Genomic DNA, 25,484 nt, shown 5'->3' with positions numbered 1-25,484 from the left:
GAACGTATTCTAAGACCAAAGTACAATGGCTACGAATGTTGCTGACGTCCGCCGGCCAGACGTGCCAATCTTACCTACAATTTGTTCATAAAAGTTAGTGCACAGTCGACACCGGACCGCCGAATTGAATTATTGATGCGATGTCCTTGCGAGTATAAAGTTCGACGCCCGCCGCATACAATGTTCAATTTCGAACTGACTACTAGTTTTGACAGTCGAACTTCGATCCATGTTTCCTTTACTGGGAAAATGACAAAGCGTCATACTACTCAGAGATTTTTTCTTATCTTATTTATTATGTAGAAATAAAGGAAGATTTATAGCTCGAAAATTATTTTTACGTTATAAAAGCAAAAACGTGTAACCCAAGCCTTACAATCCATTTCATTTCGAATCTCGGACCTTCGTTTCACAAAGTATCCGATGGCTACAAAAATAAGGGTCACTCGGATGTAACAAGAACTTTGTTACGCAATCCTCTAGCTAGTTCAAACGACTACAGTCAGTTCGGTCCGATCTAAGAAGCACCTTTGTGCTCTGAAGAGTTTCTGGTCTGCTGAGCCGTGATTTGTACAAGACTAATGATGTAGCCATTTTCAGCTACTAACTGCACTTTGATGTATTATTTTATCATTGCTTCGGACAGCTTACCAGAGCGAATCAAAACTAAAATTTTAATCGCAGCTAAATCACTATAAAGACATCATAGCCTTGTGGGTATAATCTTAATGTTAATTATTTAATAAATTGAACGTATGTTAAAAAGTACAAAGACCTTAATAGGAGGCAACTTTGCTTATTAAATTTCGTAGTAGCATTATTCGGAGTTGGAGATAGTGGTGTAAGCGCTTTGCCGATGTTCTGCTCTCGTACACTCAATTCAGCACCGGCTTTGCTAGCAGCGCATAAATCGAAAGCGGCTTACATAGGTGACTGCTTCAGCTTTTATTTATAAGCATTTTATACCCGCGTATATCTATATTATTTAATTAATTTTGTGTTTAGAATACGGAATTTCATTATTATTTTTTTATTTTAAGATGTTTTCGTTACTGGTATGCTTACTTTGAAAATTTCCTTTTCGTTAATATTAAATGGATTAGGGACAGAAGATGTTATTTTACGATAATTGTTGTTGAAAATTTTCATTAAGTGACGATAATCTCTTGGTTATGACTCGCGTACACAATAGAGAATATTTTAAGGAAGAATGTTAAAGAATAATAAATATAATTAATAATAATAAGAATTCTTAAGTGTGGTGCTACTGATAGTTTGCATTTTCAATCTTTCCACTACGGAGGAGAATCGAGTTTTCATCGTGCTATTATCCGCCCCAAGAAAGTAATTTCTTTGAGTTTTTTATCTCGAAATCCAAGCGTTCATGTCCGATGGTATAATAATTGAGTTAGTGAACTGTAATAGGGGTGTATCGGTGTTTACGAAGTGGGGCGAGCTTAATGAGCGGCTTGTTGTAGTTTGACAGTGTGATTTAATAACCCGCCGTGATCGTTTCACTAAATCGGGATTAGTTTCGGGTGAGGCGAGAGTAACGGTTTGAATATGTCGCATGTCGCACAAATAATCTTTGAAATGTAACACTAAAACCAATTCGCGTGCTTATTTATACGCGAGCGCCAATGTTGCTTATTACTTTTACTGTTAGTCTGTCATAAATAGTGGATGTGTAAGTATTCATTACACAAATGGCTCGCATTAATTATATGTTGTGAATACGCACATGCGTCGAACAAAAGCTGCGGATACACTTTCGAGAGAAATGTCTGCACCTATCATTATTACATACGAATGCTGTGTGGGAGGTACATATTATTTTTTATGCAAAATATTATCAGTCTCGATGTACATTGTTAATATATTCATTTCTGTAATTTAATTCGACGTAGATGTAACCGTTGGATGTTTAAATATATTAACTAACAATTGAATTGCTTTCCGAGAGTTATTTCTCGTGAAAATCGTAACTTTGAGGAACTATTAGCGTTTTCTTCGACATTTTAAAAGCCGAAGATGTTAATTGCGTTCCGTAATTTGTACAAATAAGTGCGGTTGTTACGATACTTTAGCATGTTTATTGGAGGAGCAAGCAGACCGTGTGTATATATTTCAAATTCATTTCCGTTGAAAATATTTTAGTCTTGTTTATTTACAAATCTGATAGAGTTATAGGTTTTTATTGTGATAAAAATATGTATCACGTTCAATATAATGTGAATATCGGAAACGGAATGTATTTATTAAACTTATCAGCAAAATATTAACATTAATATCTGAGCTCGTTTGGATACAACGTTTCGCCATTAGCGTTGTAGTTTGTAACGGAATCGATAGCATTTCTGCTTTATGTCGTTGTTTTTGGAACAATTTGTTTTGTTGCTATTAAATTCTTTTATTGTCTCATAAAAAATGCTATCATGACTTTGGTTTTATATTTATCTAGCGCTTTTATCAGACCCTTAGGAGTATTGAATTAACATTGAGATAATTTTTGTGATTCTTTATTTATTATTGTAGAAAACTTAAATCTTAAAAAATTACATCATTAGAACAAATATTTATTTTAAGCGAGACTGTTAAAAATAATTAGAAAGATTTCAAACGTTAGGATGATTGAGATCGTTCCCTGTAATCTTCAATATTATTTTGAAATTATTGATGCGTAATACGTTGAATCGTAAATATATATTACTTACCCATAAGTTCGTTACCTAGACCGCAGTAAATCTGAGTGTTGTTCGCGGGCGCCACATCTAGTCCGCCCACGCATCTCACGCATCGCGAGCTTTCACAAGCACCGTACGCTCCCCCGAACATAATCGTACTATTTGTAAAACTACTGCACACAATTTTAACATTTATGTAAACACAACACGGCTCACGTTGGCGACAATTTATTTTAATATATAGTAAGTTTTGTGTTAAAGTCATCCTGAGAACGCATTACAGAGCATTATGCATAATTCTTTCGATGAATACGTCTAGCGGACGGATTTATTCGCTAATGTTTTTCAGCTGCTATTAACGCTAGTGCCGTAACTTCATTTACTTTTTAATTTTACATACGGAGTTTGTTTTTAAAATATTTTATAAATCATAAATTAGGAATTACAAAGTCTGAAGCTATGTTTTATTATTGAAAGATATTCGCGCTAAGAACTTACTTGCTTGGTAACAATAAGCATACATATGTATGTTTTTTAATATAAAACTTATTTTTTTGTTATACCTTGTAGTTTCACTTAGAATCAAGATAAATTTATATTTCCATGAAATTATCATTTCACTATTTTTTTCGTATAGAATAAGCTAAATTCAAAATATTTAATTTATAGGTTATTAGGCTTATTAGGTTTTTCTTAAATTAACTAGCGTGGCGTTGGTATAACAGACATGAAGATATTTTATTTATTTATTTTATATCAACTTCGACAACAATATATACATATATATTACATATGTAGTCTATAGTACCGCTTGTGTTGTTAGCGGTGATAGTCCAGAGGATAGAATACGAGATGAACTCCAAATTAATCTCGTATTCGGCGGCGAAATAAACATCGCGAGGTATGCATGCAAGTTTGTCTCGGGTGTTAATCTGCTAAATATGTATCCATCAATCCACATTGGAGCGGCGTGGTAGAATAACTTTAAAAACTTCTCTCTCTCTAGCAACTCGCTTATAGTTATATATTGTAAAAATACGTGCTCTTCGATGTAATATGAAGACTACACATTTATATAATCTAAGCTGCTTATTTGAAATGACTGATGAAAAAAATCTTAATAACTTTTATGGGCACGATCCAGATCTCGAACCCGGGACTTCGATTAATAAAGACTAACGAGGCAGGGAGGTAGTTAATACCGATATTAAATCGATTAGCTGAATATCATGTACATTTAAAACACTCTACCATTTCTAGGTTACTTACAAAGTAATTTTCTGTAAATCTATTAATATATTAACTATTATTCAAATGTTTGTTACGCAGTTAACACAGAAGTAAATTACTTACAAATAACTTGGCGTTAAAAACAACACAATACTCACATATGGATGATAGAAGACAAATAATATTATTCGCCCTTAAAAGTTTTCATAGCTATCTACATAAGACTCCTTTCTTTTATATAAGGGCTGTATTAACTAAAGATATAAGCAAATGCGACCCTAGTTTAAGGTAAAGTTTTAAAAAGCTTGTGGCAAGCAACTGTTGCATCTCAACTAGTCTTGGTAAAGTTTAAGGAGACCTCTTGAATTATGCATAGCATCTCGAATGTTTTTGTACATAATAATTTATTGTATATTATAAATACTTTTTGGAATAGAGATGAAGAAAAAAAAAATTGAAGTATATAGATTCAATATAAAAAAATAAGAATATATTTATTATTTAAATAATTGCTTCTAATAAAATTATAACCAAAATCAGAGCAATAATAGTTTATATTCGAGTAGGCTTTTATAAGAACTTCGGAATTACATTTTACAAGATTAATTAAACGTAGCAAGTATGAAATATATTTAAAGTTTAATGAGAACTTATAATGACATAAATTCGAAACTTAAGATCTATGAAATAATGTATGTTATAAGACGACAATTATATTCAAGTTTTATAATAAGTCATATATTAATTTGATGAGCCCTCTCATTACCGATAGGCGTATGGACGCGTGACAGCCTTCAGTCAGCTCCGGAGTGCAGCGCGCGCGCACGCGTTTGGCGCCTCTCACGCTGCTTATCCTCACGTTTGTTTACCAACACGCTTATATATCCCGAGAACCTCGAATCGAATCGATATTTGTGTATGATTATTATAATAATAAATTTCAATGGTTCCAATATAAATGTTTTCTTAATCGAATATTTAAATTTATATTGAATTCGATGACTTTATGTTAGTGAGATGTCAATGTTTCCAATGTCCCTTTATATAAGTCGCCGACACTTTACGAGCTTCTGTGGACATAAATAACTTGCATAATGTGACAGATACAGCTGTAGGGTCCGCATTCAAAAGTGTTTTACAAGAGATTTGGCAACATGAGACCGTCTATTGTTATTGTTTATATTATCGCGCTGGCGATCGCCGTCGAAGGCGAGATGCGAATCCGCGGCAAAGTAAGAAAAAGGAATAACGTACACAGACGACACAGAGCTATACTGCCGCCTTGCAACTTCAATGAAAGCCTTATTGAGGACGAATGGGCTTTGATGGAAGCGATAGGGAAGTCGAAGTTTATTTTTACGGGTAAAGTTTTGACTGTTAAGAAGTTTAGATCGACGCAAGAGAGTCGAGGTAAAAGGTCTAATCTATACAGAGTTTACATGCGACGCGTTTTGAAGGGTGACGAAAGTGAAATGAGGTTGTTTGTGAAACAAGAAGGACCTGCTGTGGAGTCGATAAGTGGATCGACTGTGATGGTGGAGAGGCCACGTGCGCGCGAGTCATGTTCGCCTTCTCCGCGCCCGCGACTTTCAGCTATTTTTTTGAGTGACGGTCTCTTCTCTGACAATGAAAGAGGACCGACTCCTCGCCTTCGACTGCTAACTGATCCAGTTCCATTAACTCTGTATCATTTGGATAGAATCAATGCAGCTGTAAAAGGTAAGTTTTGAGTACTTCTTCTTATCATCAAATTAAGAATATATTTAGAACTGGTCAATTGGCCAAACAAATCGGTATTACCCATTTATTTGGATCGGATGTAGAGTTTTTGGCAATTCGAGTTATAGGATTCGCAACCTCTTCAGCATCAATTAAATATAATCAATCGATTATATAATATTTAATTCGTTCAACTTGCTTTTTTTAGTTGGCAGATTTTTTTTTTGTTAAATACGTTCTTTTTACCATTTTTGCCATTAGCGGTCGATTAATCAAACAAATTAAAGATTTGACATAACAGTTAATGTCGAATATGTCATTATTTGCCATTAAGATGTTGTATAACGTAATATCGATTGACAGTAGAATATCAATATTTTAAGACTAATGTATAATCATTTTGAAAGCCTATTTTATTCTTGCCGGTTTGCAGTAAAAGCCACTTTTCAATACGATGGTAGCTTTACATTTGATTCCGTAAGATTTAAAAGGGATTTTTGCCTTTACTTGGTTAAAGAATATTTTGATTTTATAAATCTATCAAACTTTCTATCAGAATTAAAAGGGACTCCTTTTTTGTATGTATTTTGTCCAAACGAGTAATATAATATTTACATCAAGTCAATTTCTCATTGCAATGTAGAAAAACAATGAAGATAGTGATATATTATTAACGCGTTTAATGCAAATAATTAGCTGACACTTTTAGATTAAGAATTCATGCTTAAGTGTTACGTAAACATATGTAACAGCAATATATAAGTTATTACATTAGATTAATATCGTGTTTATCACATTAATAGCGAACCTTGGTGAAAAATCGGGTGCGGGTACACGATGTTGCTTGCGATCAATATCTTGTAATTAATTACATGAAGTCAAATATGTTGACTCGAGCGGGTACCGCTTCTAATACACTTTTAGTTTCGTGATACTAATAATATTTGTAAATTGGTTAAAATATGTTTTATGTTATGTATGGTTGATTTACTAGAGTAACTGATTTTCAATTGGGTTTAGTGCTTTCGTTCAAAAAGTGTATTATTTAATTAATTTATAAATATCCGAGCTAAATCCTTTAACAAAGGCGACTATAAAAGGTTCGAGATTAAACAAGGGCAAAATTAAATACTCAATAGGTTGTGCTCCGTTGAAATTATAATAAAATGCGTGGGTGTTATATCCATAATGTACATTGTGAGGCATTGAGACGTGGTTTGATCGACATCTCGACAACTGTTCGTTAAGTTAATGGAGTGAATGCGTCCGATGCGTTTGTGCCTCAGCCGACAATGCGTAAACACACACGGACTAAATTACTGTTTAAATATATAGCTCTTATTGCGATGGGCATTAAGTTGAAATTTATGTGACAATTTCAAAGTAATAACTGAATCACATAACATCATTTTCATTCTGTATTCAATTCAAAATAATATGAACTTCTTGTTTGGGCAATATTAAACGAATATTACAATGCGCTGCATGAAGCGAGATTAAGTTCAATGAATACGGAGGCCGACCGTTTGTCTTTTAAATAAAGACAACTCTTTACGTAATAAATTATTTTATTTTTTATTCAACTCTTTATAAATTATAACGGAATTCTTATCACTAAATGAAAGCGACGACATAAAAACTATCAACAATCAACCAAAGTCTAACTTCAAGAATAGTTACTAATTTATAATAATAGTTTTTTATTCATTAGTCTTAGCATTTTGAAGAATATTATTTACTAAATATTATGAAATGCTGACTCATGTTTTTACCCCAGAAATAAGGGTAATAAATAAACACCCACCCAGAGCCGAGAGTGTGGGGCCGAATTTGCCCCTTGTATAGGCTTATTAAAATAATATAAATATTCATAACTAAATAACACAAATGTAACTTTTTCAATAACACGAAATTTAGCTTTATCATTTCCTGTAATTTGAATTATTTTGCAAAGTAATTCCTTTTAAATTACACGATTAATAAATATGTATAAAAAACAACAAAATTAGTACAGTATTACAAAATGACACATTGATATTTAAAAGTATTACAAAATTTATCTCCGATTATAAAGTATGTGTCCTAATCAAAAACCAGGGGGTTGAGCAGACTTGTCCTTATAAATACTTTAAAATATTCACCAGTTATTCTATCGCTAATATAATTAACAATAATAGCAATAATTAGCAATACTTTGCATTGCTGTATTCCGGTGAGCGGGGCGAATGAGTCAGTCAATTACAGCAGATGAATATTTTGTTCACATGCCTTCCTATTTTAAATACAAAGCAAATAATCTCATAATTAAAAAAAAAGAACTGAAACAATTATACAGCCAAAGCGATAATCTCTTTAAGCCAAAGGTTGGCCATAAAAACTCCTGAAAGCTTACAGATGTACTAAAATAATATATCTATAAAGTATGTCTTGATTATTTCAAAAAAGAGTATCTGAATTTTATGTTTTGTTTATTAAATTAGTCCTTTACCGTTTCACTTTTACCTTTAATATAATATGTATACTAAACATTTCAACGTATTTTAATTAAAAAATGGACGTGCCTGGGGTAACTTAAAATAAGTAGGTCATTTTAAATTATTTCAAGTTACAAACTAAATTCTTTATACTGTTTTGAGTCAAAGGAAAAAACTTAAAATAAAACGATCAAGATAAGTATGAAGTTGTTATATTGCCATTTATTAAAAAAATATTTTATTTAATTACAAATGTAGACTTCAAACGTATACAAAAACTTACAATATAAACGCATCTTATCTATAAATTCCTTAATTTTCTGTTTATGGCGCTCGACCTTACCTTAAACTTTATACTCTTTTATGTATCCACTTAAAAATGTTATTCTAAGCCAGCTTTAATTGAATCCGGAGCGATTCACGAATAGATTTTGTCCGGGGTCAAATACTTCGCAATAAATTTTATTGCGAGCGCCATTTCAAGTTAAAAATTCCGAGAAGATCCAATTTAAACCTCGCATAATGCGACGAGATGAGTATCGCATCTCCTTTAGGCACAATAGACTGTTCCTTAAACCTCTGTTTTGTCTATTCGGTTTATTTATTTAGAGACACAGTAAACCACAAGAAACCGCTATTGCTTTATGAATCTATACATATAATAAAATTGGAGTGTCTGTTTGTAATATTAAAACTCAATGCATATGTATGTACGGTAAATATACCAAAAAAACATTTTTTACAATTTTTGTCTGTTTGTCTGTTTGTTCCGTCTAATCTCTGGACTGAACTGAACGGCTGGACCGATTTTGATAGGATTTTCACTGGCAGATAACTGATATTTCATAAGGAGTAACTTAGGCTACAATATTTCTTAAACGCGTATAAGGGCGCGGGCACAGCTAGTAAATAAATAAATATTGGACAACATCACATACATTAATCTGATCCCAATGTAAGTAGTTAAAGAACTTGTGTGTAACAACTGTACTACAAACACCCAGACTCAAGACAATATAGAAAACTAATAAATTTTCTACATCGAGTCGACCGGGAATCGAGCCCGGGACCTCGTCGGAGTGGCGTACCCATGAAAACCGGTGTACACACTACTCGACCACGGAGGTTGATAATATTACTTCAAGAGACTTACTGAATACGAGTGCTGTCCATATACAACATAACAAACAGAATCGGAATGTTAATAAAAACAGTCGGAAAAGGTACGCGAATGTGAATTTAAATTTATAAGGTACACATGATATGTTGGATCCATACTCCATAGAGAGTAAAGAACGTAAAACAATGATTAAAAATTTGACGCTCAGCTTGCTACGTTATTCGCTGTAGATTGCCAAAGTGAATTATATTTGAATTTTTATTTCCCTTAATGGTTTATGTTTTTTAATAAAGTCACATTTTTTTATACAATAAACATGAGGAATACTGTGTGACGTAAAGCAGCGGTGTGTGTATTTTATTGTGGAATGTTCACTGGTTAATGTTTGGTATTGTTAACTCCGTAGTAACTCAAAAAAGTACTTTAACGCGTTGAGAATTGCATTAGTTACATTTTTTTTGATCTGTTGCTCTATTAGTTTTAAGGTAAGGTTTACCTTGGTAGCAGGGCTTTGTGCAAGTCTGAGTGGATACCATCCAATAATCACACATTATCCTGCTTAACAGCAATAATTGTTGACTTCCGGTTTGAAGAGTGAGCCAGTATAACTATAGCCAAGGGGACATGAAATCTTAGTTCGCAAGTTTTGAAAATTAGTAAATATTTCTTTAAGTGACTATATCTTCGGTGGTGACCACTTACCATCAGGTGACGCATTCACTCGCTTGCCTATTTATAAAAAAAGCCAATTAACATATCCACACTTTAAGCCGGGAAAATACAAAGCAAAAGAATCTGAGGTAAATATACAATGTCGATCGTAATACTATAAGGAAGGGTAGAATATTTATAATGTGAAGAAAACCTGTTGAAAGTTATTATGGGCTATAGAGCACTAACTGTAATACATAAATAAACAACTGCTTAACTCCACTATAAATACTAGTCTCTGGAGTGCTGCGGTGAATAAACGCTACTTAGTCAGTCCTTAATAAATTATTGCTTCAATGGTGTCAATAAATCTGTCTTTGTGTGCGAACAGTCCCCTATTACGAGCCATCGCTCTTTGTTACTTGTGTTACGTGCAGTTAGTCCTGCAGCGGCGTCGCAAATCCGAAGCGATCCGTATCGGCCTCTCCGCGACGTTCGTGAGAATATTCAAAGATAAAACTATAGATGTGCGATTTTATCTGTCTCATTAGCCTCGAGGCGCCAATATTACAGTAACGCACGCGAGACAATGCAAGTCATATTCTTATTTTCTCATAGCAATGTTGAAATATGCAGTGAATCTTAAGAGTCATCACTCCGCATCGATAGAACGGCGAGGTCGTATCTGGTTGCATCGCAGGAGGCGTATAGGCTACGGAGAAAGTAATAGTTATCTCCATTTGTCTTGTTGTGACTGCACCCCACACGTAGCTTATCGATATTAATGATAATGACGTACTATTTTTTAAAATTAAAACTGTATATGAAGTTCGATTTAAGATAAAATGTTTGAGTTTTAATTACCTCTTTTTCCAATGCATTTTGTATTTATTACACGATTATGTTTTTATGACTAGAATTTTTATAATAACTTAATTTTACCAGACGACTTTTATTATTCAATTGACAGAGCATGATTGATCAATGTGAGAGATTTAATTAAATAATCCGATATATGTGTAAAATGTTACAAAATAATAAAGTGCGACGTTAAATTCGTCAAGAAAGCGACCGCCTCGACTCGCCCGCCCACGCTCGTACCACTTTCCAAATTCCTCGTGTAAGCACTGCAATCATCTACGTGCGCTTAACGCGACGACGACGTTCTTTTTATTATTTTCAGCTTTATATTTTAAACTTACATAATGTTATGACAGTAAACGCATTTAATAAAATGAAAGCCTTTAAAAATACTTTTGATGGATTGTTTTTGTAAGATTGTTTAGTATCTATAATTTTATTCAATTACTATGTACAGTATTTTTTTTGTGTAAAAACAACTTCCATTGTATTTTAAAACTTTTAGAGCCCTCAGCGAGCTTCCGTTTTACGAACAAACCACATGAATAGTATATATTGCGACAAAAGTAGTTATCCCGAGCGATCCACCGCTGCGCCCGGCTCTCGTACATGAATATTCAGGGCGTAGTAAGGCGGCGAGTCGTTCGGCAATAACTGTTAACTTGGGTCATATTGTACTCTATGTATTATCTTCTACCCTGCGGCCATTGTGCCTCTATTGACCCATCGAGTCTCCATGACACACGAGCTAGAGGAGGTATATTTTTTTAATATTATGTTTCGTTTTAAATTTGCGTCGGATGCACTTTATTAACCAAATTTGTCATATACAATTCGGGGGCGTTGTTTAATCTAAATTCCACCAATAAAGTCACTTCTATAGTCATTGGTCGATTAGAGCAACGTAATCATATGTTTGTTTACGTTGTCGAAGGTTGCATAGAATTGCGAAGCCTCCAGTATACGGGCAGGTCTGAGCTTGCGCACGCGTCTCGGTGGCGCCAACTCGGACTCTTGCGCAACATCGCGTTCCTCTTGTATTTACGAGCCGCTTCAATCAAAAGTTTCTCCACATAAAAATACTTAGAATGCTTTTTTATTTGAACGTATGTTTCACATAAAACAAGACACGTCCGTTTTGACTAAACAAAAATATGAAGATTCAACTTTTAGTGTTATTGCTCTACTCCTATACAACAATTCACGGCTATTTCCATATAAGAGGCCCTTTTAAAAAACGGGATACGTTACACCAAAAGAAAAACATAAAGGCGCCTAAATGTGTTTTAAACGACACGATAACTAACGATTACGAGATTCTGTCGTCAGCGGTGTCGGAATCTAAGTATATTTTCACGGCCCGAGTCCTCAGCGTAAGGAAGATAAAACGAGGCAGTAAAGCGAAAGAAAAAATATTCATGTCTTACAAACTATACGTACGGCTGGTAATGAAGGGGGACGTGGAAGAGTTGAGGAGCCATGTTTTTTTAGGAGACGAACGGACGCTGAATGGCGCGATTGTGTTTGTCGACTGGCTTCGGACGAGTAAGTGCGCTTATAAGCTCTATAGACATTCTTCAGGTATATTTTTGAGCGATGGTTTTTATGAGAAATATAGTTGGAAGACGCCGCGACTGCGATTGTTGTACGAGCCCCTTCCTCTCTCTCTCTACGATTTGGATAGAGTGAATGCCGCGCTGAAAGGTAAATGTTTACTATCCTATTATGTTTCGTTTTATACGACATGTGATTGTTTGCGTACACACGTCAGGAACTTGCGTTCTAACGCCGTAACGTCACCACGGCCTCTTCTGAGTAAAACTCTTAGCAACTATATCTATATAACATATCTGTACGTTATTTTAATTAACTTATATAGTATGCAATATATGCAAGGACGATACGTTATTTCGTTTCATTAATTTGCCGTTTCAAGGAGATGTTGTATCATTGTTAGATCAATCACTTCGTATCTATTGAGATTTTAAGTATCTGTTCATAAAAGAACAGATAACTAGAAGTTACAACAGTGTAAGATATGAATGAATAAAAATATTGATTTTAATGCTACCCATATTACAAAAATTAAAGCTAATCATCCAGTAACATACACACATATATAATATACAACACACACAGACACTCATGACGTAAATATAAATGTGTTCGAAATATAAAAACTTAAATAAAATAAAAGAACAAAGTAGTTTCCAAATGTTTTCTAATTTCTAGCCGATATATGTATTTTATCTACATTTGTGATTTTATTACCTATTTTGAAACGTCACTTTTTTTTTGGTAATATGAGAAGGTTATAAGCCGTACAGCATGGCGATAACCTCGGGGAGACAAAGCGTCGTTCGCTAACACCGAACTAAGTATTGATCAAGAAAAAATATGAGCACTTTGATGTCGTAATCAGGTGCTCTTCTAAGAGATGTTTTACATTTTTAATTGCTGTACAAATATTTAAAATGTCTGTAGAGTTTAACAATTAATAATGTGTTTTCAAGTGTCGGTTATACTTACTTTGATTTGAAGAGTTTTGTTTATTTAGAATAAACAGTTTATTAAAACGTTTGTAAAATAGTCATGGTGTTTGATAGAAGCGAATAAATATACATTGATATTTTGTTTTTGTTGTTTGAGTAAGAAATGTACTTAAACGATTGCTATGAACCTTTGTGTAGTTGTTGGCATTAAATTTAAGGTTTCTGGAACTGTATTATCAATTTATTTCATCACAGGTAGGGTGTAATGCTGATCGGGCAAAAATGTATAGTTATAAAATATTCAAAGACAAAATAACTTAGTATTTTTGTTGTTCTGTCTACCAAACAATTTTCCTTTTTTTATACCCATTGAGGAGTTTTAGTTTAATCAAAAATATTGGAAAAGGATACAAAAAAAACCATGTACGCACATTAATGTATATAAAATATATGTTTTCGTCAAATTTTCAACAATGACTTCTTTCGAGTTTTGTTTACTGGCGAATACTAGTACTTATAAGGGTATTTAAGGGCTATGTGTATTAAATATTTTAGGACAAGCTCTAACAATGAATTTATGTAAAATATGATATTGTATATTTGATACATACACTTTTGAAACAACACGAATTGATCCTTGAACGGTGATACGGTGTCATTAGAAAATCCATACGCGGATTGCAGAGTGGGTGGAGGCTGGCTTTTGCTACACCATGCAATTTATTCCAACGACTACTAACAATCCCATCATTATCCACGCATTTAGTATAATTACGGTTATTTTCTTAGAAAATACACGATTACGTATTTCGTGTAATGTATGAATATGTGTAGTTATTATTACTGAAGTTTTAGTACGGTTAAATGCGTTAATTTCAAGAATAAACAATTCGATTTTCAAAAGTAATTTTATATGCTTAAAACGTATTGGATAAAGGTTTTTTATTGTTTATGTAAATAGTATGGACTATCAAAGCTGATGGAAAGTGATCACCGCCGCCCATAGACATTGGCTCTGTCACCACCAACCTTGGGAGGTAAGATGTTATGTCTCTTATTCCTGTAGTCACTGGTCACTTACCCTTCAAACCGAAATATTACGATACTTAGTATTATTGTTTTACGATAGAATATCTGAAGATTGTAGAGTCAGAGAGAGAGAGAGAATCTAAATGGAAGAGCTGCAATGATAAATGTCAACAAATATAGCAATATATTAGAAATGGGCAAATATAAACCAAATTTAACGCCGAGCACAGCTAGTACATAAATTACAATTTGACAGTGGGCTGTTTATCCCCACTGTCAAATTGTAAGCTGATCCTTGGAAACAAATCATTACTTGCTACCTTTGGCTCACGCGAGATTTAATAATAATAATAAAGTATTTACTTCAGTATTGTGTCCTGTGACTAAAAACGTTTAAACGATACGATTTTAAAAACAAATTGACATATAGAAATATTTATAATTATTATATAAATAATGATATTAATAATATTATATACTATATAATTTAAAGTTGCTGATTCTATGAGCAGTAATTTGTTCGAATTTGTTCGAATAGTCTACCAATTACATTAGTAACAGACTCTTAAAAGTCTGTTGGGCAAAGGCCCCTTTGAAGAGAACATTTAGAGCTTATTCTATTACGCTCCTCCAATGTGGGTTGGTTATGCAGGTTTCCTAAAGATGAGCAGATGGGAAATACAATGATGCTTGTTTGGGTTTGAACTCGCTATCTTCAGATAAAATACACGCGTTCTAATCACTGTTCTATCACGGTCTTCCAATTACAGAAACTTTAGCGAAAAGAAAGTTAATTTTATCCAAATGTCGATTCCAATCGCTTGCTAAAATTAGTCAGTGATTCATTGCCTGTTTCGGTGTTGGTGATGAAACCTTATTTCCAAACTAAGTTTATCTAACACGTAAATCTGAATAGCCTCGTGTGTAATCAATCCATCTGCGCCGGCGCCACTCTGAAATATTCACACTGCACTGGCTTCGCTGGTTGATGTTAATTAAGTCTGATTAAGTTGTAACAGATATCGTGTATCTACTTTCACCTTGGTATCTAAGTGATTGTTCAAGCATGAGATTTGCATGTACATTAGCATTTAACACACGCTGTGACCCACTACTGGGCAAAGGTCGTTTGTCTATAATCAAGAGTAGATTCGAAGCTTACTGTAAATCAATGTTCCGATAAAGAATACTTACACAATTTATATTACAATAAAATAAAATAAAATGTAATCTAACCTAACCGATGTTGGTGAATCGCAGTTTTTTTTTTAATTTTGTTAGATATAGTGTAAGTAGAAACATAATACTGAGCCCTATTAAGGTTATTTAGAAATAACGTATCTGCGTAAATGTAACTTATGTAAAATCTACCTCTGAGGCCACGTTTGCTACCATGAATTTAGCCTGCGTTCTTCGGTAAAGTCATTTCCCAATTTCCTATTCTAATTTACAATATATTATTGTTACATATGTTTATTAATTCGTGTCTAAGATTTGTATTCATAAATATTTTAAATAATTTTCAAATAACTGAATTAATTATGGCGTTGGTAAGGTTCCAAGGTTCACGCACAGATTTGCTAAGCACCTCTATAATTTGACTCGTAAAGCGGCACTTATGAAGTAGGCTAATATTTAATAAAACGAACGAAACTTAAATATAAGCGATAAAATCTAATTATTTTCTTTAACTAGTCATTACACGACGTCGATACGCATTAAGTTATAAGTAAAACGGTAGTTATAGTACCCGAGGTTGTAATTTTATGTAAGCGAAAATGGGCTGAATTGCGTTTTAATAAAAGGGAAAGTGGCTTGGACAGTTTTCTATAGCCATCAATTACACGATGACAGCAGTGGAGTCAGGTTTGAACGGTTTATTAACATTTATACGCACGTAGTTAGGAGTAGTTAGCTATGCGTTAGGTTAAGAAGTTATGAAAATCCTTTTTAGTATAAATTGTATATCGTTGTGGATAATTACTATTTCGATTCATGTATGTATATGTATTGAGTACTCATTGAAATGTACCCAATTATATTAAATTGGATACTTTATTGAGTACTAAATGTTTTTTCCGAATTTACGTAGTTACCTTAAAATTTTTTTTTTTTAACAAATATTTATTTATTGTTTGGATATTTATATTGCTAGACGCAAATTTAAACAAATATATTTATACGAACTATCGTGCTCTGCACGAAATAATTATTTAGAACACACCTTCTGAACGCACCCGTAAACGTCAAATATGGCCGCCGGGTAAACTGTTATGTCATTTAATTTCATAGATTTAATACGGATATATCTCGTTCATACGATTTTACCGGGCATACGTTATCGAATAAAAAATCATTATTTTTTATCGATTTATAACTGTTGATAGATTTCATATTTCTAAGTATAAAATATAGTCTATATGAATTTTGAAAATTGAACAACGAAACAAAGTATATGTAATAATGAATTTTCGTTATAAAACATCTGTATATTTTTATAGAATATTTGCTTAAAGCATATTTACGATAATGATTGCCTCATACGTAAAACACTTTCATGTTATAAAGTTACAAAAATATGTGTCGATTAACCCTTGTCTGCATATGGGGTCGGTTAAAACCCACTGAAAAAAAAAACAATTTCATAATTGCAAAATACAAATGACTACTACAGTATTGCCAGGTCAATAAAATGTAAGATTATTAAAAGCTTTGATAAAAAGATCGTGGAAATGGTTGAATTTAAATACTAGATTGAATTGCTACCAAAATCTAAATGTGCGCAAAATTCAGTTCAATCGGTTGTATGAAACTAGTTTAAAATTCAGTTGCAAGATTTAATTCATAGGTAACAGGTGAAAATAAATAGAATCCTTTCAAATAAAACCCATGCGAACAGTTGATTTTATATTTCGTTTCCAAGTGAATTTTGAAACGGGAAAAAATTGGTGAATTATTAATTCATAATTCAATACTAAAACTCCGCGCAGCGATCACAATTTGCTGGCGGGTAGCTTTTGTGGCCTTTGTTTTGACAGGAGCGCTTGCAGCTCTCGCCTTAAAATTTTGCCGCTGGCAGTTTTTGGTATCTCTTTAAGAAATATAACGCCACCACGTAGTCTTTTCCACGGCGCTACCTGAAATTTAAATATAGAAAATTGTTTTTTTTTTACGATGCCTATTATGAAACTATTTATAGTATTATTATAATTTAGTTTTTTTTTAACATACAATTCATAGAATCTTATTTAAAGTGTTGTGTTTTTATTTAAAAAACTGTAATGTTCTAAAATATTATTATTTGTTACATTGCTTCATAGTAATTATCTTTATTATTTTGCACAAATGATAATTTTATAATTAATTATGTAGAGTTTTATTCATATTTTCTAGTTTACGATTTTACCTTATCAGAAACGTAGTCAATAATTTCTTGTTCGGTAACTTTAGCGTCAGGTTGCTTCACAACAAACGCCGTAGGCAGTTCCCCTGCCAACGTATCTGGCGCCCCCGTCACTCCGGCATCTTTAACAGCTGGGTGTTGAAGTATGACCGCCTCTAGCTCCGACGGGGTTACCTACAAAAACGTTATTTTTCTAAATTTATTTAATATTATACCGTAGCTATAACCATAACAATAGCAGAAGTGATCGCTACTCAGAGATACGAGCGCCCTTTGCTCGTTTGATAACCAATCTTGGTTATTATTTTTATTTTTATGTTCAATAGTATTGAACGTAAGTACGAGTATAATAAATCTACACGTGTACGGATCATTACATTTTATTTTGTTCATATATTGGATCGTAAAGCATACATCATCGATTTACATATTACAAATAAACAAGTGAAAAGAGAATAAATAACGATTTTATGATGGTTTAATGTTTTGATATTGACATTTATCTTATAGTGAATTTGTTACTTTATCTATCCACGACTAAATGTGCCCTTTCTTCGATATGCAAATTTAATAACAATAGAATCACTTAAATCAGTAGGACTTAAAGAAAAACAATCTTTCTTATAATATAAGTTAATATTGATAATATTTCTATATTTTTTGTATAAAGGTTTTAGAAATATAATTAAAAAAATGTAAATTATGTACATATGTTTAAGTTTTAATTAAAATCCAATTTAATCTAATAAATGGACACGTACATATATAACTGTGACGTATAATTCAATAGCGTTCAATTAAAATAAGTGATAAGATATATTTATATAATATTTGTATCCAAGTATGTGTATAATATTTACAAAAAGTAATAATGTAATGTGTAATTAATATGAAAGCTTTTTCTTCCTGTCATAAAAGCTTAATACTTACTTGCCATCCTTTATATTTAATAAGCTCCTTTATTCTATCAACAATGTAGAAATAGCCGTCTTCATCATAATACGCGATATCGCCAGTTTTGTAGAACCCTTCAGCGTCGTAATCGTTTTGCATATCCCTTCCCACGTAACCTCCAAAAAGAACTAAGCCCTTAATGCGGACTTCCCCTGGTTCGCGACATCCTAATGTTTTGTTAGTGTTTGGATCTGAAATCTAGAAAAAATCGTTATTAATGAGGTGTCTTGATATGTATAAAATATTATAGGTATATAAAAATGTAACACCAAATTTGTAACATTTTATTTTAGATAGTATATTCTTAATATATACCAGATTAGGTAATGATAACGAACTATAAATTATCGTAATGTGAAAATTTCATATCAATTGGTTGTCTCCCGTGAATTCAGAAAAAAACTCCGACAAACTTATCTTACGTTTTTATGGTATTAGTTAGATATTATAACTTTTTTATCTCATAATACTATATAAGGAGTAGTAAGTACTCACTTTAATAATGTTTCCCGGTACGATTCTTCCCACGCTGCCCTCTCTCGGCGAACTGTCTAAATCTTCGGTTACAGCACCGGTTGCTTCTGTCATCCCATAGCCTTGTAAAACGTTCATATGGGGAAACCTGATGTTCGCACATTTATTAAAAAGTATTTCACGAAAAAGTATGCATATTATAATATAAATAATATTTTACAAATAAAAAAAATAGCAAACGGAACATTGGATTATATCCGGCTTGCACCGCAGAGTTTTCATGTGTTTATTTTGTGTTTTCAGCTTTTGCGTGAACGAAAACATTGCGAGGAAACGTATGTACATGTCGGATAAAATTTTACCACATGGGTATCCGAAACCTTTAAAAGATAAGCTCCAATTTTTATTTCTAAAACACAAATGGGAGAATACAGACAGACACTTACGCGTAGCATTTCCTTTTTTTTTAATACATTCATTTATTGACATATTTGATAAGAAGTTAATATTATTATTGAATATCTTTACCTTGTTTTAAGTTGATGGATACTTTCTGGAGTAATGGGTGCACCACCAGAATAAACTATCTGAACTGAACTTACATCAAAGTCCTTTACCATACTTGATTTATATAACATTACAATCAATGGTGGTGCTACAGAGAGCAATCCAATCTGAAAAAATATAATTAATCAGTTGAAAATTTCGATACAATAAACAACGTCATTAAATATAAATAAAGTGTGAAAAAAGTTGAAAATTGGTTTCATTCAATGAGTTACTAAATTTTTGAGATAAATTTCGACTTTAAATAGAAAGAGAATATTGAAACTTCTGGCTGATTTACTTCGCATGGCTTCTGTTAGAATTTAAAAGTACAAATTAAATTCTTCTGGAAGCCTTCCTAAAAATTAAACACGATTTTACCTTGTATTTTTGAATAGTTTTTAAATATAGCACTTCATTGTATTTTGGCAAGAACACAGTTGTCCTTCCATAAGCGATTTCCTTTAGGATGCGTATTATCCCCATTGTGCTCGACCACGGCGCTATCATTAGGGGAGTCAAGTCTCTATCCGTCATCCTATAAAAACAAAAATATCTTATTCCTATTTTAAATCCATCATCCTATTTAAAAATATTAATCTCGTTCTTATTTTAAAATTTTCAGAGACTTAAATAATACAACTTAATTTGTTCATTGTAAAATTCTTATTAATATCGTGCTTATACAATTTTGCTTTAAACTAATTCATTAATTTTCTTTATTTGCTTACGTATTAAAAATAAATGTAATTGAAACTTCAAATCGTTTAATTCAATAGAATATGTCATGAGCAAACATTTTCCCTCATATCCGTTATACGTAGCGCTATGATCCATAGCAAGTAAATCGTAGTTGCAGAATTTCCTGGTAGCAGTTTTACTATGAGAAAGTCATCAAAACGAATCGCTTCCTAAATTTTCCAGGAACTATACTAGATAGCTATAATTTAATAGCTGTATAAATTTAATTTAATATTATATTAATGTGCATGATTTTAAGTGCTGTTACATTATATACTAACACTTACATAGGTTGTTGGCTTGACACTATTAGGTTGAGATGATTTATTTTTGCTCCTTTCGCAAGACCTGTTGTCCCCGAAGAATAAAGAATCATGCATGTTTCTGGTGTCCCTTTAAATTACATATTTATTTAAATTTTACTCACATATTCAATAATAACAATTTAGTAAAACTTATGGTAAAATGGACGAGCTTTGACCCTGTGTTAAAGTTCATAGGTGTGACATCAAATTCGTTCTTTATTCGTTTGTTCGTATTATGTCAAACTAAAGAGGTTTTATTGTTACAGTTTTGTGTTAATTCGTTGTAGTTTATATTTGACTTACCTTTGAAATCAAAATAATTGCACGATTTAATATCTACATATTTCTCTGAAAGTTCTTTGAAGTGGAGACAGTTGCTTCGCATCTTCGCGTCATCATATAAAACATATTTTTGTATATATTTCGTATTTTCAATTATTTCGTATTGCGTTTTATACAATTCTCCAGAGAGAAACATATATTTCGGTTTTGAAATACTAAGGGCGTGTGTTAAATCACCTGTAATCATAAACAATTAAGTTTTCATTTCATTTTATTATTGTGGTATTTTCAATATTATAAATTTTATTTTATTTTCGTTGGACAAATTATATTTATATAATAATTTTTTTAATTACAGTTTTGTGTAATGTGCATGAAAATACAGTGTTCATGCAGTATTTAAAATTTTACGAACTAAAATAATAAATTTAATTTTAATTCAATTTATAAATATAAATAAATGCACAAATGCATCATAAAAAATACATTTGTATATAATTTGAATAAGAACTTTTTATACAATGCTTATATTGAAACATTTGAACGATTACATTCAAGGCATGTGACTAAAGTTTAAAGATAGGTTACCTTTCGTATATGCATTGTTGAAAAAGGTAATGATTGCTCCAGAATAGAAAACCGCTAATGCAGTTAGTACATATTCAATTCTGTTTTCACTAAATATAGCGACCACATCGCCTTGCTTGACACCGAGACGCGAAAGAGACGATACTATATTTACTATCTTTTGTGCTATTTCACCAAACGTGATCTGTTCTTCTGTTGCTCCATTTATCTGAAAAGATAAAAAAATATATAAAAACTTTTTTAACGTTACTACTCAGATAAATTTTAGGGCATAGTGACATCCTTGCTATATACGTAAACGTATTTTGAAATGAAAGTATTATATACTGTAAAGCTTCGATCCTGACCTTTTGGATTAATATTGAACGCGCTCTTGACATATCCTAATGTCTTCTTGATTATACGCGCACATGTTCTATGTGTACACATAGATATCCACTCATTAAATAAATATAAGTATGCAAGAATGATTGGCATTGATCTCAAAATTTGTAATGTGATATTTTATGGTTTATATAAATTTACAAAATGTTGTTTCTAAGATTAGTTTGTTTTACCAACTTCAAGTATAAAGGAGTATAATTGTATTTTTATCATAATATATTACGTAATGTCATAAATGATAGCCATTTCAATATTAAGTCCTTAGATATTAAATCAGCGTTTTGTAGTATTGACCACTTTGATCTAAAATATCTCCTCTTTTGTTAAAAAATCCAAATTCAAACATTTTTATGTATTTAGCCGGAATATTTGAATTTTGAAAACTGTCATTCACTCTTTATTATTTTTTCTTTGTCGTTGCTTATTGTTGCACACCGGAAAACATATGGACCTAATATTTTGATAATTGAAAGACATTCTAATTATTTATTATTGTCTATGGTAAAATCCCTACCTAAAATATTTGTGATTTTTGTTTATAGCTTGTATTGTTATCTGTATTATTATTATAAACAAGAAATTAACTTTGTCTGTGCGTCGTTCTTTCACTACCAAACCACCAAACCGAATTTGATGAAATTTTGTGTGAACCAAATTTGAACTCCAAGAAAGGACAAGGCTTCTTTTTTGACAAATAGACGACCTCCGTGGCCGAGTGGTATGTACACCGGTTTTCATGGGTACGCCACTCCTAGGTCCTGGGTTCGATTCCCGGCTGAGTCAATGTAGATTATCATTCGTTTTCTATGTTGTCTTGGGTCCGGGTGTTTGTGGTACCGTCGTCATTTCTGATTATCGATAACACAAGTGCTTTAGCTACTTACATTGGGATCAGAGTAATGTATGTGATGTTGTCTAATATTTATTTATTTTATTATTTATTTATTTACAACCAAATCCCTAAAATGCGAGCAAAGCCGCGGGCAACAACTAATATACTAAATATTAGTGCAAATGTAGTCGCTTAAAAAAACATGAGACACTTTGAAAGTTACGTCGGTTCATAAGTAAAATACGAAACAGCCACGTTTTATTATTATTAATATTTTTCATTTAGGTCATTATTCGAACGCAGATAAACTCGGTCTAGATGCGCCTTTTTGCTTTAAGATGTCCGAGCTTAATTTATAGCTACTAACATCTAAAGTACTAGTGAGGTTTTTTTGCGTACATTAATTTTCTACTGTCCGACAGACATTTCTTAAGTTAATCCGATGTTGATTATTACGTTGTGTTTTGTTAAATGTTATTGTGAATCTTATTTAAATTTTACGTAACATAATTTAAAATAAAAGAAACATTTTGTTGATAATTTTTTTGATATTCTAGTTATGTACATACTAGCGACCCGCCTTGGCTTTGCATCGGTGCAATGCTTAATATACTACAGATTTTTTTGTTTCCTTACTATATTGTACATGTATTATATACAAATCTTCCTCTCGAATTACTCTATCCATTAATAAAAGATTTGATCCGTTGCGTTTTTTTTAAAGATCTAAGCATACATAGAGGCAAACAGTGTTAAGCGACTTTGTTTTGTAATATGTAATAATGTAAAGGCTTATTGTATTAAAATAATATTTGCATATATTTTATTATTTACAATTGTATGTAGATAAAATTTCGCACTCACCAAAGCAGCCTGGTCCCTGTTATGGGTCAGAAGTTTTTGCAAAACATACGCACCGAAATTCAAATGTGACGGCACGAAAAAGTTTTGATCACCATAAATGATGCCACTTTTTGTTTGTTTTTCCATATTTAATCTACGTTATTTATGTACAGAGAGTACATGAACACTAACGTTTGATATCTTAAATTGTAAAAGCCGTGATAGCAGTATCAAGGTCAGATAACAAGGCATTCGCAAATTCTCGCTTAGTTTTTTGTTTTGCAAATAGATTATTCAATAATCTTATAAATCTTTCATCATCACATACATAATACAACTCTTAATACTTTACTAAACACAAACTAATACAAACTAATGTTTTGATATTGGAATAATTAAAAACTTAGTGGTTAAGATTTTTATTCGTTTCTTAATTTCGATTATGACGTTGTGCGCGTACGGTATGCGCACAACGTATATCTTGTGGTTTTTCTTATCAGTATCGCTACATTATCTAAATATTATGATATATTTGAAAACACTTATTATTATGTCATTCAAAAGATAAGAATTTATTACAAATAATAAGCTAAGTTCAAACTGTGCATGACTTGCAAAAATCATCATATATGTTGCCTGTTACTCCCACGTCAAATGGGACTCATCGATGGTAAGCAGCGGTTCTGTTTCCGTATCTTCGGAGGGCGGCACGGGGTCACTTTTGTATGCACATAACTAGCGGTCCATCTGAGTTTCGCAAAGGTACAATTAAATAAAAATATGATGGATATGATATGTAAAATTCAGGAATAATATCTACCAATACATTCGTTATAAATAGGCCATTCGTTCTGGAGACTTATCCATAAATACAAACAATAAATTTTACCGGTCCTCATCATCACTACATAGTATAGAGCAAAGTCACTTACCGCTGACTACGGATTTTTTTAATAGATGAGAGAGAGAGAGAGAGAGAGAGAATGCTGAGAGGAATGTGTGGTGTTACGCGAATGGCTAGAGTAAGGAATGAGTACATAAGGGGAAGTTTGAAAGTGACGCCGATAGCCGAGAAGTTATGTGGAAGGCGGCTATCATGGTATGGGCATGTAATGCGGAGGAATGAGGAACATATTGTGAGGAAGGCCTTGAGCATGGATGTGGATGTATATAGAGGTAGATAGAGTACGACCAAGGAAACGATGGATGGATTGTGTGAAAGATGATATGTTTAGAAATACTGTTACTTGTGAGATGATGTCTGACAGAGAGGTATGGAAGGAGAAGACATGCTGCGCCGACCCCAAATAAAATTGCGATAAGGGCTGGAGGATGATGAGAATGATTCAAGAGGAAGGTATCTAATACTCGGAAAATATAGTAAAAACACTGATAATTTTAGAAGTTTCAAATTTGAAGTGGCAAATAAACAAATTCTGTAGTATATTTAGTATCAGCATTATTCCGTGCGAAGCCGGGGCGGGTCGCTAGTATATTATAATATGGTTATAGATAAGGCGTTTTGCAGAATTTCTTACATAAACAGATATTAAAATATATGACTTAATTATATAATTAAACAATGTAGATTGCAAGATAACTTTTTATAGAGTCGCCTTTTACTTTTATTACCAATGTAAGAGATATTATAATTACATTCACGTTTAAAACGAGCTCCAGATTTCTTACAGATATAACACCCTACTGTATTGTTTCCACTGGTGACGGGAGGGCTGGTTCGTTTTTTGTTCGGAAAATCGGAATCGCTATTCAAAGAGAAAATTATTCTCGTAACATTCTTGCCAGCGTTCGCTACGGTCGTGATTTGTACGAAAGTTATTTTAAATTGTATACATTTATGCAAGTTCTCAA

General features: G+C 32.4%; 1 protein-coding gene across 1 annotated transcript; it reads right to left on the bottom strand.

The window, feature by feature from the left end:
• Window positions 1-17,154: 17,154 nt before the first annotated feature.
• LOC124533085 (4-coumarate--CoA ligase 1-like) lies at window positions 17,155-23,962 on the bottom strand. Its single transcript, XM_047108253.1, has 10 exons — window positions 23,634-23,962; window positions 21,554-21,761; window positions 20,987-21,202; window positions 20,666-20,771; window positions 20,019-20,175; window positions 19,620-19,765; window positions 19,113-19,239; window positions 18,594-18,815; window positions 17,667-17,837; window positions 17,155-17,397 (listed from the first exon to the last, which is right to left on the bottom strand). Exons 1-10 carry the CDS (start codon window positions 23,757-23,759, stop codon window positions 17,254-17,256), a joined length of 1,623 nt encoding a protein of 540 aa, XP_046964209.1. The 5' UTR covers window positions 23,760-23,962; the 3' UTR covers window positions 17,155-17,253.
• Between the last annotated feature and the right edge of the window lie 1,522 nt (window positions 23,963-25,484).

Source organism: Vanessa cardui, chromosome 1 (assembly GCF_905220365.1).
Source record: "Vanessa cardui chromosome 1, ilVanCard2.1, whole genome shotgun sequence".
Taxonomy (NCBI): domain Eukaryota; kingdom Metazoa; phylum Arthropoda; class Insecta; order Lepidoptera; family Nymphalidae; genus Vanessa; species Vanessa cardui.
This window is presented reverse-complemented; position numbering and strand designations above follow the sequence as displayed.

Excerpts from the sequence above, each read along its gene's own strand:
- LOC124533085 (XM_047108253.1), bottom strand. The coding sequence starts at position 23,759 with ATGGAAAAACAAACAAAAAGTGGCATCATTTATGGTGATCAAAACTTT. Across the intron at positions 19,240-19,619 it reads ATCCATCAACTTAAAACAAG|GTTTCCCCATATGAACGTTT; the intron begins GTAAAGATATTC and ends TGCGAACATCAG. Across the intron at positions 17,398-17,666 it reads TTGACTACGTTTCTGATAAG|GTAGCGCCGTGGAAAAGACT; the intron begins GTAAAATCGTAA and ends TTTAAATTTCAG.